This window comes from Rattus norvegicus, chromosome 5 (assembly GCF_036323735.1).
Source record: "Rattus norvegicus strain BN/NHsdMcwi chromosome 5, GRCr8, whole genome shotgun sequence".
NCBI classification, from domain to species: Eukaryota; Metazoa; Chordata; class Mammalia; order Rodentia; family Muridae; genus Rattus; species Rattus norvegicus.
In genome coordinates, this window is record NC_086023.1 from 167,946,546 (window position 1) to 167,965,475 (window position 18,930).

Below are 18,930 nucleotides of genomic sequence, written 5' to 3' on the forward strand. Positions count from 1 at the left end.
CAGATGGTTGTGAACCACCATGTGGTTGCTGGGAATTGAACTCAGGACCTCTGGAAGAGCAGTCGGGTGCTCTTAACCGCTGAGCCATCTCTCCAGCCCATCTTTTTCCTTCTTTATGATGTCAGCATTACAGGTAAGAGCCACCCACCCTACCACCCTAAGAGAGGTTCAACTCTCATTTTATAGGTGTGGAAACAGAGGCACAAGGGGATGTTTTGTTTGTATTTGTGTGTGTGTGTGTGTGTGTGTGTGTGTGTGTGTGTGTGTGTTGGTCACAGTGCATGTGGATGTCAGAGGACAGCTCACAGGAGTTTTCTCTCCTTCCACTAAGTGCATCTTGAGGATTGATCTCATGTCATTGGTTACTGGGAGGTGCCCTTACCTGTTTTTTTTTTTTTTTTAAGATTTATTTATTTTATTTGTATGAGTCCACTATAGCTGTCTTCAGACACACCAGAAGAGGGTAGCAGAGCTCATTACAGATGGTTGTGAGCCACCATGTGGTTGCTGGGATTTGAATTCAGGACCTCTGGAAGAGCAGTCATTGCTCTTAACCACTGAACCATCTCTCCAGCCCTGACATGGTCTTTTCTTTTTTCTTTTTTTTCCGGAGCTGGGGACCGAACCCAGGGCGTTGCACTTCCTAGGCAAGCGCTCTACCACTGAGCTAAATCCCCAACCCGACATGGTCTTTTCTTAAAAGCCCGGGGTGACACATATGATAAGGGACAAACATGACTGTCCAGTGTGCTTCCTCCCTCTCCATCCCTGGGTGGATTTTCTCTCCCTGCAGCTCCCCTCTGCCTTCCCCAGTCCAGGAGTGAGCTTTGGGGCTCCCTCCTCTCCTTGCAGGGCCTCTCATAGCTCTCACCTCCAAGCTGGGTGAAAATCAATTCTTAGGCACCTCCCTTGGCCAAGGGCTAGTACATTTCTCAATACCCTAGAAAGGACCAGGGACAGAGTGTGTCTGCATGGTACTGAAAGTCATCCTAAATCCCCTAGAGCCTGAGCCCCACTTTCTGGACACCTTACTACCTCACCCAGGTTCTCTTGCTTCTAAAGGACTCCATCTTCCAGATCCCTAGCAAACTCCCAGAATCCTTTGGTTAAAGAGAGGGGTGCATTACCTAGTTTAAAATCCTTTACAATGGGGTTGGGCAGTGTAGAGGAGAGAGACTTAAAATTGAGGTAGCTGTCTTAGCACAGGAATTTGCTTTCTGCCCACAGGTCTTCTAATAGTCATCTGCAACACCGGAAAGGGATGTTTCCACACTCGTCCTAGGGGCTAGGAGCAGTCTTTGACCAGAGTAGGGTGGGCTTGGGGGAACTGAGTGAGCTGGTTGGTCAAGGGGCCCACACATTCCCCCTGCCCCCAGACAGGGTTTCTCTCTGTAGCCCTGGCTGTCCTGGAACTCACCATGTAGACCAGGCTGGCCTCAAATTCAAAGATCCACCTCCTGCCTGCATCTACTTCTCAAGTGCTGGGAATAAAGGTGTGTGCCACCACCATCCGGTGTTTTAAAATGAAATTTTACTTTTTTTCCAACTGCTTGTATATTTGTGTCCGTGTGAGGATTTGTGTACATGACTGCTATGCCTGAGAAGTCCAGAAGAGGGCGCCGGATCACCCCAGAACTGGAGTGACTCGTGCGAGCGATCCGATCTGAAAGTCAGGTCCTCTGCAAGAACAGTACTTACTTACAGCTCTTACCCGCCGAGCCCTGTAAACTCCTTTTTGGGCTCTTAAAAGATAATTAATGACTGAGTATGGTAGCGCACTCCTTTAATCCCAGCACCCGGAAGGCAGAGGCTGGTTGATCTTTGTGAATTCGAAACTGGCCTGGTCTACATAGTGAGAGGCTAGCCCACGGGCTTGCTAGACCCGACTGTGAGAGAGAACCAGGGAATCAGGTAATCCCAAGGCCTGCTGGGACAAATCCTCATAGTTAGGACTGTTGGGTTGGTGGAAATGAGGAAGCGAAGGTCGAAAACAACGAGCTTGGAGCTTGCGCAAAGTAACATCTTGGCAATGGCAGTGGGTCCTTGTGTGCCATAGACAGAAGTAGGACTGAGCCCTCTTGTCCAGGCTGCCCTGGATCCCTCTCCTGGTGTACTGGCCTCCACCGTTTTCGAACGCCTGCTGTGGTAACCCTTCCAGGTATTTGGGGCTAGTGAAGGGAATGGGGCTCGATGGCAGGAGGGAGGGGTCCTCCTAGTACCCTGAACAGAGCCCACCCTGGCTCCGCCCTACGAGCGCTTCTTACTGGCTCTGGTTGTGCCGGTCTCCCTTCGGGGTACCAGACTGCCCCAAAATCGCAACAGGGGGGCTGGAGAGGTGGCTCAGCGGTTAAGAGCACTGACTGCTCTTCCGGAGGTCCTGAGTTCAAATCCCAGCAACCACATGGTGGCTCACAACCATCTGTAATGGGATCTGATGCCCTCTTCTGGTGTGTCAGAAGACAGCTACAGTGTACTCATATACAAAATAAATAAATCTTTAAAAAAAAAAATCGCAACAGGGTCCGAGGATGTAGCTGTTGCCCTACCAGCCGACCAAGGGAGGGGAACCCGCAGCAGATGGGCGGGGGACGCCTGCCAGTTTGCAGTAGCAACGGCCACGCGTTGTGGAGGCGTGTCTGGGCCCGCTGGGGCCTAGAGGAGCAGCAGGGGCACACACCCAGGACCGCCCCTACTCGCCCGCCATGTGACCTTCGTCTGTCCCACAGGTGGAATCCGGAGTCCAGAGCCTGTTGAAATAAAATGAACTCCGAGGACCCTGGGTTGCCTCTTCCTGGGGAGCGGGTCTCGGGTTTCCTTTTCACAACCTAGGCCCAGGGAACCAGGTGATTTGGAAATCAGTGGGGTGCTCTAGATTTTATGGAGCACTTAGAGCCAGGTGTCCAGCGACCCCGGTCTTGGTTCTGGCTGCTAGGTCAGAGAAAGATAGGACCTTGCAGACACTGGATTTCCATGCCCAGCTTAAAGCACTTGGTAGAACAAATCTCTCCTTTTAACCCTGTTGTATCTCCCTAAGGTCTCTCTGCAGCCGCTGGAGACCTTTCGGTGGCCTAGGGAGGAGCTCGCAGACCTGTGGGCTTGAATGAAGTCATAGGATGCTGGAGAGGAGGGGAGGCCTCCTGTCCAGGGGGTCAGTGCCCGCACATCGTGCGACCCCGCCACAGATGGGACTCTAAGGCCAGAGTGGCATCCCTGGGGATGTCGCCGACTCGTCTTCTCCAGCCCCACCCAGTGCAGGGACAAAGGCGGGAGGAGGGTGAGGCTCTGGCCAGACTCTATGGGGGCGGGGCGGAGCAGGGACACAGCCTCCTTAAAGCCTAGTGGCTGATAGTTGCGCGCACTTCTTTGGTGCTAGCTTGGGTCAAGCTTGAACTTGGTTACCGCCTTCTGTTTTCGCTCTGCCTTAAAACAGGGGCAAGGATCCTCCACCCCGAGGTAACAGACCCTGTGGGCCCGTCGCTTTCCCGCAGAACATGAGACTGCCTAGAGGAGTAGGGGACGCGGCAGAGCTGCGCAAGGTAGGAGCGGGAGCTAGGAACGCGTGGCAGGTGGAGTGGGCAATGGCGATATTCCTAACTGTGGTCTCTGCGCTCACCTGCCCACGCGCAGAGCCTGAAGCCACTGCTGGAGAAGCGCCGGCGCGCGCGGATCAATGAGAGCCTGAGCCAGCTAAAGGGTCTAGTATTGCCGCTGCTAGGAGCAGAGGTGAGTGTCTGGGAGCTCGGAAAATTGAAGTGGAGGGTCTTTGGGCGCCCAGCCAGGCGGCTGGGTCTGCGTGGTCCCTGGGCTCCGTGGGGATCCAAGCACCTGAGTGTAATCTGCGCGATGGAGTGATAGAGACCACTGAGGGACTGACGAGCATTTGGGTGCAAGAACGAGGCGTTCATCTGCCCGTTTTATTGTGGGGTGTCTCTCTTGTCTGCCCTTGCACAGACTTCCCGCTATTCGAAGTTGGAGAAGGCGGACATCCTGGAAATGACTGTGCGCTTCCTACGGGAGCAGCCTGCGTCAGTATGTTCCACGGAAGCACCTGGTGAGTGACCATGCTCCCTGCTCGCCCTCCAGTGTGCACAGTTCTCAAAACCGGAGCCTCACGCTGCTCTCTGTACGCAGGGTCTTTGGATAGCTACCTCGAGGGTTACCGAGCCTGTCTGGCGCGCCTGGCCCGCGTGCTGCCCGCCTGCAGCGTCCTGGAGCCGGCCGTGAGCGCGCGCCTGCTAGAGCACCTGCGACAGAGGACTGTCAGTGGCGGCCCGCCCTCACTGACCCCAGCATCCGCTTCAGCTCCAGCACCCTCTCCTCCGGTGCCTCCTCCAAGCAGCCTTGGACTTTGGAGGCCATGGTAGGTTCCTGGATGTTCCACAGGATCCTGCTGCTGGCTGTCAAGGGACCTAGCTGACATTCTCCATGGTGACTGCATCTTCGCACTCACTTTGAGAACGGTCTAGCTCCGACCACCCTGACAAGAATCGGTTGCTGTGACCTGTCTGGGTGATGATACCTTCAAAGAAGGGCTCAATCAGAGGGGGAAATGGGGCCGAAGGAGAAAGAGCAAATATGTGTAGGGTGAGGAGAAAGAGGCCCACAGGAGGAAGTGGCTCTGGCAGTGGACCAGCCAGCGCTGCCTCGGTCACACCTGCCCTAGTGTGGGCAGCAGACCAAGGTCTGGTCCCGAAGCTCACCTGGGCCTGGTGCAGTCTCCTGCTCTGCTGGGCCACTACATTTCCAGCCACGCCTGCAGCTCAGCTGGGCTTGTGAACCTCTCCATGGACTTGGCAGAGCACTGAGCAGGGCAAAGGGAGAGGAGGGCAGCCATTCGTCCACCCCTGGACTTCCCTTCCCACTGATCTGTATGCAGGTGGCTTTCCATTTTAATTCTCTAAGTGTTATTTCTTCCCACAGCAGGTCCGGTGGTCTTGGGGTGTGAGGAAAGGGCGGGATGAGAAGGAGGCTTTCCTGTGGTTGTAAGGGAACCTTGTGGCTTTGGAGGAGCAGAGCACAAGCCCTAGAATGGAGGAACTCTAGAGAAGCAGAGGAAGGACCACCAATGGCCTTGCCTGCTTTCTCTGGGAAACCACTCCCTGGGTCCAAGGCAGTAGCTACCAGAAACAACTTGCTCAGAAATTATTTCTTCCAAATGGAAGCCCGGAAGCCCAACAAGACTCGTAAGGGCTTTCAGATCCCAGGAGGGTGCTCCACAGAAAGTGGGAGGATTTCTGAACCACAGTCACTCCAAGACCATGGAGATTTGCTGAACACCACAGAAAGGCTGCCCCACCCTCACCCCCTTCGCCCCAGTCTGTGCTGGGGACCAGGACACTAGAACCAGGAAGACAGACTGACTGGGGAAGGGACAGTTACTATCTACTTGGCTGTACGCATCTATGAGGAGTCTGGGCACAGGTTTAGGTAGTAGAAAGTGGGGGAGTTGGAGGCATTCTTAAGGCAGTGCTGTGCTGGGCCTGGTTACCTCCATTGTAAGCTCTTGGGAGGCAGGGCTGGGCATAGTGCTCCTGTGTGTACCTCTGAGGCTCTGACTGCACAGTGGCTGTGCAATAAACAGGGTGAATTAAAGGAGCTGATGTGACTGGCTTACATTGTATCGAACCGTGGACAGCCTGACTTTTGCTTAGACCACCACTCCAAGTTCCTAGAGCAGCAGTTCTCAACCTTCCTAACCAGGCGACTCTTTACTACAGTTTCTCATGTTGTGGTGAGCCCCCAGCCATACAATTATTTTTGTTGCTACTTTATAACTGCAATTTCGCTACTGTGATGAATTGTAATGTAAGGATGGTCTGGGATGACCCTGTGAAAGCTTCATTCGACTTCCCCAGCGGGGTCATGACCCACAGGATGAGAGCCACTATCCTAGGACCACCCATATATTTGTCCAACCAGGGAACAAACACAGTCTGTTTTCTCGTTCTTTTTTTCTTTTCTTTTCTTTTCTTTTTTCTTTTTCTTTTCCTTTTTTTTTTTTTTCCGGAGCTGGGGACCGAACCCAGGGCCTTGCGCTTGCTAGGCAAGCGCTCTACCACTGAGCTAAATCCCCAACCCTGTTTTCTCGTTCTTAGTAGAGTGAGAAGAGGCTGAGAGATCACTGGCTCCTAAACTCACCCAATAGGCTCTAGGCTTCTCCTTGGGTCTAAACAGACATTCTCCTATCTCCACACAGAAGAATTCTCGATACTGGTTTACACAATGAGTTTTCAGCCATCTTTCCCTGTGTAGTGAGACCCCCGTTTCAAAGGAAAAAAAAATCTCAACACTGGTACTTCATTTTATTTAGCAGAATGATCTGCCTGTTTCTGCTTCCTGCATGCATGCTGGGATTAAAGGTGTGCACCACCTCCTGCAGTTTAAATTTACTTTGTTTCTTCATTTTGTGTGTATGGGTGTTTTGCTTGCATTACCTCGGGTGCCTTATGTCTGGGGAAGTCAGAAGAGGGCTTCAGATCCTCTGGAACTGTGTATGAGTGGTTGCGAGTCACCATTTGAGCTGTGGGAATCAAACCATAATTTTATTTTTGAGATAGGGTTTTACTACACAGCCCTGGCCCATAACTCACTGAGATCTGCCTGCCCCTGCCTCTCTCAAGCTCTGGGGTTAAAGGCGTGCCCCACCACATGGGACCCTTCATGGGAACTGACTGACCTCTCCTTCCACTTCCTGCTTCTGACCCTCTATCTCGGTTCTAGTTCTGTGACGAGTATTGGCCTGGCCTTAAGTTATTAGGCCGCAGAGTGAAGTGCGTATGTATGTATAAACTGCTGACTCACAGGGCCAGGCGCTCTGGAGAACCTGGGCCCTGGCATGTCCAGGTGGGTGACGTTCTCAGTCTGAGGCAAGAGGCCAGTTTCTCAGTGGGATGTGCTGCTGGGAGACTGAGAGGGTCTAGGCTGGTGTTCCTAGCTGGGCTGGTGAAACGGGGGATGCCTGAATCCTCTTTCACAAGATGCCCCGAGTGCTCCTTCCGTGGACCCAGAGACCTGGCTGTGTCGGTGTTCGATAGAAGCTGTTTCAGAGAGTCTCTCGTGCGTCCCTCTTGACCATTTATGATTACAAATACCTGCTACCATGGCCACCTAAGCAGACATTTTATGACCCTAAACAGAACCATGACTGACTAAGAACTTTGGGCATCTGCCCTGAGACGACCGGATGTTGAGTCTAACTCTCTGAGTGGGATGTCACGCCAGCTGGAGAAAAGACTCCTATGTCTCACAGAACTCCAGTGGGAGAGATGACTGTGGTTCAGGAATGCCACAGTGCTGGGGTGCCTGGGAACCCAGTTTTGCCGAGATGTACAGTTCTGAGGAGACCGGGGCTTTGAAGGGGCCCCTACTTGACTCTCTGGTATCAGACGGTGAGAAAAGTCTGTATCTGCCTTCAATGAGCATGGGGGCAAAGGAAGAGCTGTGTCTTGTAAATGCAGCCTGTGGTGCAGCATTCAAATAGCTCTGTCTGCCCGAGACTCGGTGCCTCAGCAAACAAGAACCCACTGGTTGCTTGGGACAGAGCAGAATGGATCTAGGCTGCAGGAGACACCCGGAAGATGCTGTGTCCCTATAGAATCCTCTAAGCCCTCTCTGTGAGGTGGAGGGATAGTGGGTATGGAGGGAAAGCCTTACATGTGAGCATCTGCGGCAGTCTCTGGCCACGACAGAGCTGATAAGGGTCATGGGCTTGCAGCCGAGGCTACCGGGGTCAGAGCCAGTGCCCAGGCACCCCTAAGAGCCAGGTTTGACCAGTTGTCCTCCATGAAGCCAATAATACCAGCTCAGTGAGTAGAGACGCTTACGCTCAGGACTGGCGACCGGAGTTCAATCCCCAGGTTTCAGTGGACCGAACAGTGGACAGACAGAACCTGTTCCACGAAGTTGTCCTCTGACCCCCACACGCACGCAGGCCACAGCAATGGGTACCCTCTGTGTAATAGCTGGTAATAACTGACCGGGCATGGGGGCTCATGCCTTTAATCCCAGCACTCGGGAAGCAGAGGCCAGCCTGGTTTACAGAGTGTGTTTAGGAGAGTCAGGGTTGGGGGTTTGGGGATTTAGCTCAGTGGTAGAGCGCTTGCCTAGCAAGCGCAAGGCCCTGGGTTCGGTCCCCAGCTCCGAAAAAAAAAAGAATTAAAAAAAAAAAAAAGAATAACTAATAGGAGAGTCAGGGCTACACAGAGAAACGGTGTCTGGAAAACCCAAACCAAATGATAACAACAACGACAACAACAGATAATAATAATTAATAACGATAATAGATAATAATTAATAATGATAATAGATAATCAGCGCTGCAACAACAGAAATGACATTAAACGTGGCAAATAGTGAGGAACAACTAAAGATTTATTCAATGCGGCCACACCGGGAGGAGAAGCAACTCGATCCGGTGACTTCCAGATCTCACCGTGAGGGGAGGGTTTAAACAGAAGGGAAGAGGTATGCTTGGCTAAGCAGTCCTGGTCAAGGTGTGGGCCCACCCCATCACAGTCTCAGCTCCAGTCTCTCCTGCAAGGTGGTCTGACAGGTTGTCAGCTCTGTGTGGAATTGTTCGTCTGGCACCCACCAGGCTTCAGTCTTTTCTGTCTGCCAGCACGAGATGCCTGGAGAAGTCCTAATTCCCCCGAGCTGGTTGTTCAATGGTTTGCAAGTCACAGGGAGGAGCACCGGTTTCTGTTCATAATTTCTGCCTTGGGGTTAAAGTCTCAGCAGGCTGGCTAGTGGTGGCTTTGTTCTTGACAAGGTTCTGGAAGCTTTGCCCACGCACGGATTTACAACACCTAGGCTCTTGTAACTCGGATCATTTTTAACCTTTTACATATTACTTTTCACAGACACATCAGGTTCTCTGCATGGTTCCAGAGAACAGCTAACGCAGCCTGTGGCCTTATTTCCTGAAGCCTTAATTCCTATGTGGGCCGCCGCGCTGCGTGTGTATGTCTCTCTGTGCTTCACGGGGCTGCACCCACTCTCTGAGAGCTGCCCGGACCTGCGTTATCCGGGAGAAAGGAGCCACCCACCGAGGCTTCCCAGTGAGTAACGAGTTTCACTTGGGGTTTTCAGAGGCCCGGGCAAAGACTCGAGCACTTAAAGCTGCTCCAATAAAACGTGAATAATGGTTTTAGGATCCTGAGAAAGGCGCTGGTGGGGGACATATCCTACACCGGCAGCTTGTTACAGAACGGCCACTAGGGGGCAGCAAGGAGCGGAGGTCTACAGATGGTCACCCGTTGAAGGATGACCTGATGTTGGGGGGGGCTCTCCGCCCCCCCGTTATTGTTCTATTATAAAATATCACCGCAGGAGAGGGAGCTGCTGCAGCCACTGTGCACTTGGGGAGAGCCTGACAGTGGAAAATGCCAAGGCTGTTTTAATATCACTTTGATTTCGTGGACTGAGGACGAGTCCTGGTAACCACTTCGAGGGTCCATGGAGAAAATGGGGAGCTGCCCAAAGGTGGACAGCACAAAGCCATAAGAAATACCGAATCCAGCATCTGAACGACTCCCTAGCACTTGCTGCTTTCCCAGAGGACTCCAGTTTGCTCACCACAGCCTGCAACTCCAAGCTCTGTGGGATCTGACTCTTTATTCCATGGGCACCCCCTCCCCCAGCCTCCCTCACTCCGATCTCCCCACATACCTTTGTAAAAGTAATTTAGAAATAAATACTTAGAAATACACAATCTAGGGGTTGGGGATTTGGCTCAGTGGTAGAGCGCTTGCCTAGGAAGCGCAAGGTCCTGGGTTCAATCCCCAGCCCTGAAAAAAAAGAAAAAAGAAAAAAAAAAGAAATACACAATCTAAATCCAGGCATAGTAGCTTGCTCCTGTAATCAGCACTTTGAGTGACTGAGGCAGGAAGATTGTGAGTTCAAGGCTAGTCTGGATAACATATTGAGTTCTGGGCCGGCTTGGGCTACTAGATGACACCCTGTCCCCAAAACAAAACAAATGTAAGCACCCCATTCACAGTCCAAAGGAGAGCAGGGCAGGAAAAGGAATAGAGGACAGAGGGAGCAGATGGGACAGACAGACAGACAGACAGAGACCGATGCTTAAACCCAAGTATACGGGGGCGGTCATGGGGTACAAATGGCCTATCTGCTGCAGTCACAGGCATAGACGGTCAAGCGACATCAGACCACAAGACACTGTATGTGGGTCCTCTTTCTTCCCCTCTGTTTCTTAGAAATCCTGTCCCCCAATTTTTTTCTTTTGAGATTTTATTTTATTTGTGTGTGTATGTGTGACTGCATGTGTGAACGTGTGCACATGCGTGTGCACATGCGTGTGCACATGTGAGATCAAGTGCCCATGAGAGTCAGAAGAGAGCATCAGAGCCCCCTGTTGTCGGAGTTCCAAGTACTTGTGAGCTGCCCCCTGTGGGCTGGGAACTAACTAAAAGGAGCTGTTAACTGCTGAGCTGTCTCCCTATCCCCTAGAGTCACAACGTTTATTAGATTAAAAAACAAAAACAAAAACAAATATACCAAATTGCAGAATGCTGTGGATTCTCAGTGGTGAATGGGACATCCAGAGTGATAAAAACATCAACAAGAAGACAAACGAAAATTATTAATTTGCAGCTCTTTAGTCCCTGGGCTAAAACGCACCCGGGCTCTAAGGCCATCGGTCAGCAGCAGCCTGTGTGAGGGAGGCCCTACACCCAATCCTCAGTACAGAAAACATTTAACTGAGAGAGACGGTCAAATTCACAACTCACTGTATCTGAAGATTCAAACCTTCATCTCTAAGTGATCGATAAATGTACACAGGAAATCAGTAAGGGTGTAGAAGACTGGAAGATCACCAACAAACTTGACCCAGATGGTCCTTCACAGCCAACAGCAAAACAAACACCATCTCAAGAGGGCATAGAAGAGTTGCCCAGGAGGCCATCTGCTGGGATGTAAGAGAAGGCTCTGTAAATCTGAAGGAAATGAAGTTATTCAGAGCACTCTCCAGCCACAATGGAATTTGATTAAAAATCAACAACAGAGAAAGAAGCAGGCGGCCAGTGCAGACGCGAATGCGAATGTCGGGGCAGGAAGGCTTTTGAGAGCTGAGGCGAGGCAGGTCAGATACTCGAGGGGCTGCGTGTCTTAGGCGAGGAGAGCTCTAAATTGGTGCTGCAGGTGCAGGGCTGTGCAGACAAGGAGCACTCTTTTTTTTTTTTTTAAGATTTACTTTATTTATTATATATAAGTACACTGTAGCTGTCTTCAGATACACCAGAAGAGCGCATTGAACTCCTTACAGATGGTTGTGAGCCACCATGTGGTTGCTGGGAATTGAACTCATGACCTCTGGAAGAGCAGTCGGGTGCTCTTAACCGCTGAGCCATCTCTCCAGCCCGACAAGGAGCACTCTTATACGTAGGTTACGTAGGCAAAAGGAGTAGAGAGATGGCTCAGAGGTTAAGAGCACTGGCTGCTCTTCCAGAGGTCCTGAGTTCAATTCCTAGCAACCTCAGGGTGGCTCACGGCCCCCTGTAACTCCAATTCCTGAGTTCTAACATCCTCTTCTGACCTCTTCAGGCACACACACATTTCATGTGCATGCACACAGACAAAATGCTCACACATATAAAGTAAAATAGAGATTTCAAAAATCGGGCTGGAGAGATGGCTCAGTGGTTAAGAACACCTGACTGTTCTTCCAGAGGTCATGAGTTCAATTCCCAGCAACCACATGGTGGCTCACAACCATCTGTAAAGAGATCCGATGCCCTCTTCTGGTGTATCTGAAGACAGCTACAGTGTACTTATATATAATTAAAAAAAAAAAAAAATCGGAAGCCATGCTGGACTAACTTGAGCATATGCACTCTCAAAGCCCGCCCATGCAGTGACGCACTTCCTGCGCAAGGCCACACCTCCTAACCGTGGCCAAGCATTCCAGCTTTATCATGAAAACCGAAGGTTAGGGGAAAATGATCACCAGCTAGCGATAGATGATCCAGCCTATCTGGGCTGAAGGGCGTCTTGCAGTTTGGAAAGTTGTTCATCTGAACCATCTAGGAAATAGACTTCCTTGGAAGCACACATGTCCCCTGTCTGATCTCAGGAACAGAAGGGCTACTGGGAAGCACTTGCCCCTTCCCCAGAACCATCCCAGGGAAAGGGAGATTGCAAAGGGCACGGAGAAGTGGCACAAGCCACCAGAAAAGCCGGCAGAGTGGGGAAGGGAGTTGTATGCCCTTAGTCCTGCACGAGGGCCATTAAGAGGCAAGCGGCCCGGCTTGTTGGTTGATCTACAACAGTTCTCCACAACAGCCACAGTCAATTATAGACTGAGTCTGAGGGGCCTGGGGTTGTAGCTCAGTTGGGAGCCCAGTGCACAAAGCCCTGGTTGGATCCCCAGCACCGAATAAACTAGTGCCAACTTGTTATCTGGGCGGTGGAGGCACGAGGGTCAACAGTTGGAGGTCGGCCTTGACTACAGTTTTCATGAGACTGTGACTTTAAAAAAGAGAAGTGCAGAAGCTAAAGTTGGAAAAGCTCCAAGGTATCACAAATTAGATTAGCCAGCTGTGCACAGACCCCAGGGACGAGAATGGTGAGAGCAAATTGTCTTCCCCGGAGGGAACCGCACGGAGCTGAGGAATTAGACAATGTGCAGAACGGGGAAGGCACGGAGCTTGGAGACGGAAGCGTGATGCCTTGTTTCCATCTGCTTGACCACCAGTGTCTCAGTGACATCCTCACAGTCTGGGGGAGGCGATGTTACCTCTGCTGAATCCCAGAGTAGCTAACCAGACTTCATTGTAAATCTTAGTTTCGCTTCCTGGCTGACCTCCAGCTTCGCAACTCTGGGAACCTTAAACACACCCGAGTCCCTCCTTTGCCCTCTGTCTTCTGGTTGGAGTCACTGGAACCTGTCCCTGGACTCTTCAGAGCATCTGACCAAATGTCACTCAGCCTGGTGACGGGGTTGCAACCTGATGAGCCACAATAATCTGAGACTTCAGCAAGTCAACTATGCATTAAATATTGATTCTAGGGGTTGGGGATTTAGCTCAGTAGTAGAGCGCTTGCCTAGCAAGCGCAAGGCCCTGGGTTCGGTCCCCAGCTCTGAAAAAAAGAAAAAAGGAAAAAAAATTGATTCTAAGCACCAGTGAAAGATCCCTGGAGACTCAAGTCTCGGGATGACGCGACCCCCCAAGAACTCACACAAGACCGTGAGGTTTATCGATAGGAACCAGTGCACTGGGGTCGAGACTCGTGTCCCACAGCAGGGGCAGTGGAGTTCGACCCTGAGAGGCTGGGAGAAAGGGTATTTAAAGGAAGAAGCCACAACCCAAGGGGGTAGGGGTGGCGTCATTGGAAAAATCACAAGGAGAAGCTTCCTGTCTCTCAAGATTGCTTAACTTTATGGTCCGCTAGTTTGTAGAAGCTTCCTGCTTCGAAAGGTTGTTCTTTAAGATTTTAATCTAACTTTATGGTCAGCTAGTTCCTGGAAGAAGCTTTCTGTTATCTTTACTAGGTCTGGAATCGCATATCTAAGGACCTTATTTTTTTTTTTTTTTTTTTTTTTTGGTTCTTTTTTTCGGAGCTGGGGACCGAACCCAGGGCCTTGCGCTTCCTAGGCAAGCGCTCTACCACTGAGCTAAATCCCCAACCCCGGGGTTGCATTTTTAAACTTCTGACTTTTTGGCTGTATTTTTTATTCTTTCATTAGAACTTAGTTCAGCCCACATTAAATGCGCTAAAAAAAATAGGGCTGGAGAGATGGCTCAGCGGTTAAGAGCACTGACTGCTCTTCAGAGGTCATGAGTTCAAATCACAGCAACCACATGGTGGCTCACAGCCGTCTGTAATGAGATCTGATGCCCTCTTCTGGTGTGTCTGAAGACAGGGAGAGTGTACTTACATATAAATAAATAAATCTTTAAAAAAAAATATTGCCCAAAACTGAACAAAATTATGGGGCACAAGTGTTTTTTTTTTTAAAGATTTATTTATTTATTTTATGCATATGAGTACACTGTTGTGGGATGATGTCACAGGTGAGGCAGGTACAAGATAGAAGGAGGCCTGTCATTGGACGAGAAGGCAGGATGGGCGGGAGAAAAGTTTGGGGGAAGAGGAGGAGACTGGAATAGAAAGGAGGAAGAGACAGGAGGGAGAGGGAGAGAGGCCGTGGCAGGTGACAATATGGCGGGTGACGTTAAGATTCCACACTGTACCTTTACAGGTATGAATGTTTTTAAGGGATGGATATGTACAGGACTTTGTATGTTTAGGTGGGCAATTATATCTTATCAATTGGGTCAAAGGTTATTGTGTTGTGTGTTCTTTTATGTGCATATTTAAGTGTAAGGGAGTGTGGGGCGGCTGGTCTGGGCCACCACGGAGTTGGAATGTGTGCTTCTGGCAAGATATCCAGCAAATATCTTGGGGCACTGCGGTGCCGGACCTAGTGGGGATAAAAGACAACCATACTATTTTTGTTTTTTAAATTTTAAAACAACACACTGTAGCTGGTCAGATGAAGGCATTGGATCCCATAACAGGTGGTCCTGAGCCACCGTGTGGTTGCTGTGAATTGAACTCAGACCTCTTGTGTAGGGAGCCGTATTAGATTTGGGCCTGGCTGCTTAAAACTAGCCAAGGACACTTTTCATCAACAAAACAAAAAAATTTGATTAAATCCTTTTTCTTAACTCTTTCCTCTCTCCCTGAGTGAGCGCTTGATCTCTCCTATGAATCAAGCCTCCTAAATCCATATCTTCCCCATGACAATCAGACGGCAATTATTCCACCGGTCCTTATCTCCCTCTCCAGCGACTCACAAGCAATACGGCCTGAAGAGTCCTCGATTCCCACTGGAGCTCTCTTATCTCCGTCATCCTGTAGTCGGCCTTGCTTCAGGGTCCCTGTTCGGGCGCCACTTGTCCCTGCCAGCGGGGACCCAGTTATTCAGGGTCCCGAAGAGGCTTTCTACCTGTGGGCCAAAATGGGGGTGAAGAGAAGAAGGAGACCAAGCAAAAGTTCTGTTGTCAAGGTCTCGTTTATTGGGGTGAACATTACAGATTTTAAGGCTTTCAGGTAGGGGGAGTGTCCTTTGTGAAACACGTAGGATGGAGGGGCGAGGGTATAGGCAGCGGGAGGCAAAGAGGTCAGGCGGTAGATGATGAGGTCAGGCAGTGGAGACACCGGGTGTTGACTCAGGAGATAACTGGTATCTGCTCAAGCTGAGGTATCCCTTGAATGTTATCTTCCTGTGCCATAAATTCATGGGAGAGGCTTTTGTCCAACAGTCTTAAGACTTATGGCAGTCATCTTAGGGGTGAATATCTGTGGCCAAACAGCCCAGAGTCACCTAACCACTTTGAGCCATGCAGTCAAAAAGTGGCCAGGCCCAAATCCAATAGGGCTCCCTACACTCTTGAAGAGGAGTCAATCCTCTTAACCACTGAGCCGTCTCTCTAGCCCCCACAGGTTTTTTTTATTCTTTCTTTCTTTATTTTTTATTTATTTTTCTTTTTTTCAGAGCTGGGGACCGAACCCAGGGCCTTGCGCTTGCTAGGCAAGCACTCTACCACTGAGCTAAATCCCCAACCCCGTTTTTTGTTTTTTTTTTAAACAGATTTATTTTAGATTGGTGTGTGGTGGTGAATGCTTTTATTCTAGCACATGGGAGGCAGAGGCAGGTGGAATTCAGTGAGTTCGAGATCGCCTGGTCTACATGGTGAGTTCCAGGACAGCCACAGCTGTATAGAGAGACCCTGTCTGATGACGATGGTGGTGATAATAATTATTATTGTAGAAGACCCCCCAAAATCGAGGTATATTTAATTTTTAATAATGTGTATAGATATGTGTGTGTACAAGTGTGTGCATGTGCACATGTGTGAGTGCAGTGCCTGAAGAGGCCAGAAGAGGGCATCAGGTCCCCTGAAGCTGGATTTCAGGCTTGTGTATGTGAGGAACTGAACTTGGGTTCTCCATAGTATGAGCTCCTCACTGCTGAGCCACTTCTCCGGCCCCTACAGAAGCGTTTTGAACTCATTTGAGGCAGGCTCTCACTATGTAGTCTTGGCTGGCCTGGATCTCACTTCATAGACAACTCACAGAAATCCACCTGCCTCTGCCTCCCCAGTGCCAGGATTGAACTCCAGTGCCTGGGGTGGTCTCTTTCTTAAATTAAAATGTATTTAGTTTACAAAACATTTGGTTTCCATAAGGTTTTTCATACAACCTTAAGTTTATATCCTTGGATTTGTGTGTGTGTGTTGGGGGGAGAAAAGGGGGAGAGGGAGGGGAGGGAGAAGAGAGGAAGAGGGGGAGGGAGAAGGAGAGAGAGAGAGAGAGAGAGAGAGAGAGAGAGAGAGAGAGAGAGAGAGAGAGAGCACTCATGCATTAACATGCTGGTGCTGGTGATCAAACTCAGGTCCCTCTGCAAGAATAGAGCCGTCTTTCCAACCCTGTAGTCTCTCTGCCTTATGTTTTGAGACAGGGTCTCTCCAGAGCCTGGGGCTCACTATGTCAGCCAGAGTGACTGGCCAGTCAGCATCTGTCGTCCCTCCCCTAGAGCTATTCACAGGCATACATCTTACGTGGTGCTGATGACCTGAGCTCAGTCCCCATGTAGCAAACACGCCACCCCTCCATCTCCCCCAGCCCCCATTATTCTCATTTCCTAGATGAGGAAATTGAAGCCCAGAGAGGTTAAGGCACATATCTAAGGTCACACAGGCAGGCAGGAGGTGCCTGGAATGCTGTAGGCCCTGGATTCTTCTCTTTTCTTTTGCTGGGTCTGGAGCCCAGGACCTGTCAGATTGCTAAGTCACCAAGTGACACCCTGACCCTCTCTTTGTCTTGTTACTTTCTCATCAAGGCGATGAACCTCTGTGAGTTACACTCAGAGGCAGGAACAGACTCCTAGGCTGGGGCCTCAGACAGGGGTTCCCTCTGTTTCTTACCTTTTCCTTGGTCCCTTGCTTACCTTCCTCGGCCTCTCTGTCTCTCTCCTTTTGTGGGGGCAGGACAAAAGACAGCCTCATCCCTCAGTCGCACGTAGGAGTGTTCCGCCCTCAGAGGCCAGAGAAGAGTCTCGGATCTCCTGGAACTGGAGTTAGAGATGGGGTGCTGAGAACCAAACCGGGTCCTCTGCAAGAACAACTGATTTTAACCACGGAGTCATCTCTCCAGCTCCACATGGTTCTATTTTTGACTAAGGAAGGGTTTCTTCTGCTTCCCACAAGATCTGCAGGTGGGATCTGACCTCGCTGCCACATGGTTTGGAAATTTACTCTGCCACTAGGTGGCGCCACAGGACCACAAACCCAGAACTTTGATATTTCAGCCTGGAGGTCAAGGGAAAGGGAACTTTGAAGCTGTCAGTCACCGGGCGCATTATAACTCCAGATTTAAAGTTTGACCCAGTTGGAATTTTTTTTTTTTGTTCTTTTTTTTTTCGGAGCTGGGGACCGAACCCAGGGCCTTGCGCTTCCTAGGCAAGCGCTCTACCACTGAGCTAAATCCCCAACCCCGACCCAGTTGGAATTTAAGAAGTGGTTTTTATTTTATCTCATGTGTATGGTTGTTTTGTCTGCATTTACGCAGGTGACACACTTCCGCAGACAAGGCCACACCCACTCCAGCAAGACCACACCCACTCCAGCAAGACCACACCCACTCCAGCAAGACCACACCTCCTAGTAGTGCCACTAACTGGGCCAAGCATATTCCGACCACCACAGTGCATGTCTCAAAGGAGTCCTTTATTGGTCTTCGGTTTCTCAGAGTGGTTTGTGCTTGGGACAGGGCATGTGACTCTCAAGGTTAAGTTAGGAGCTGGATGACATGAGAGTGGGCTCTTCCCTCCCAGCAGCAGTGTGTGTGGGGGGTGGATGGCCCACGCTGAGGCTTGCCCACGAAGTGCTGTGAACAGGAGGCACGGTCTGGAAGCATCCATCTTCTCCAAGTAGAAAAGGCACGGCAGGGTCTGCCTGTGAGCGAGTCAGTGAACTCTTCAGTCTAATTTACTCGTCTGTCGCACAGCTCAGCCGTGTTCTGCCTGTTACCTTGAGCTCCTGAAAGTGGAAGTGGCCAGCTCACTGTCCCAGCCTGAGGACGCGCAGCAGGTTCTCGGATGAATGATCCAAGGACAAAGTAAACAGATGTCATAGAAGCTGCACAGATCCCAACCTGACTGGTGTGCCCCGGGGCTCCTTGTAATGTGTACACAAGCAGCTGGACACCCGAGAAAGGGAGAGTGGAGAGAAGTGTTCTCAGAACTTCCTCTGTGCGGAACTCTTACCTCAGACGCAAACACCCTCGCTAGGACAGGTGTGTGAAATACCTGTGTTTACTCCCGAGTGTCCTTCTGCTGGCTGCTGCGTTCTCGGACACTGAGGACATGTCAGGTCCTGGGGAACCTGTAGCACCTTTTTTTTTTTTTTTTTTTGTTCTTTTTTTCGGAGCTGGGACCGAACCCAGGGCCTTGCGCTTCCTAGGCAAGCGCTCTACCACTGAGCTAAATCCCCAACCTCCCCCCCTTTTTTTTTTCTTTTCTTTTTTTCGGAGCTGGGGACCGAACCCAGGACCTTGCGAGCTAAATCCCCAACCCCAACCTGCAGCACTCTTTCTCCCTTTGAATGTCGGCTTGAATCAGGCAGGATCTGGCAGGGTCTTCTGGCCCTAGGCTGTTTGAATCCCTTCAACATCCCAGTGGCTCCAGACATTGGAGCAGCCAAGTTTACCAGCAGGCTCACATAGACCCATAGTTTCTCTGTACCAGGTCCCTTTCCAAGCACCTAAAAATGCCCACGTGTCTAGGCCTTACTACCGTCCTATGGGTAGGTCCTCTGTTCTCTCTACTCATGGAGGAGTTGAGGTACACGTAGCAGAGAGCTCACTGAAGGCCACACAGTGTGGCTCATCTTAGTTCTGTACTAT

General features: G+C 50.6%; 1 protein-coding gene across 2 annotated transcripts; it reads left to right on the forward strand.

The window, feature by feature from the left end:
* The first annotated feature begins 1,402 nt into the window (after positions 1-1,402).
* Hes2 (hes family bHLH transcription factor 2) lies at positions 1,403-18,115 on the forward strand. 2 transcript variants are annotated; one of them, XM_063287261.1, is made up of 5 exons: positions 1,403-3,536; positions 3,628-3,723; positions 3,952-4,051; positions 4,132-9,056; positions 17,596-18,115. In XM_063287261.1, the coding sequence occupies exons 1-4, from the start codon at positions 3,492-3,494 to the stop codon at positions 4,362-4,364; spliced, it is 474 nt and encodes a 157-aa protein (XP_063143331.1). In that variant the 5' UTR covers positions 1,403-3,491; the 3' UTR covers positions 4,365-9,056; positions 17,596-18,115. The 2 variants fall into 2 exon arrangements, with proteins under 2 accessions (XP_063143331.1, NP_062109.1); NM_019236.1 differs by lacking the exon at positions 17,596-18,115 and having other exon boundaries at positions 3,373-3,536; positions 4,132-4,418.
* Positions 18,116-18,930: the final 815 nt, after the last annotated feature.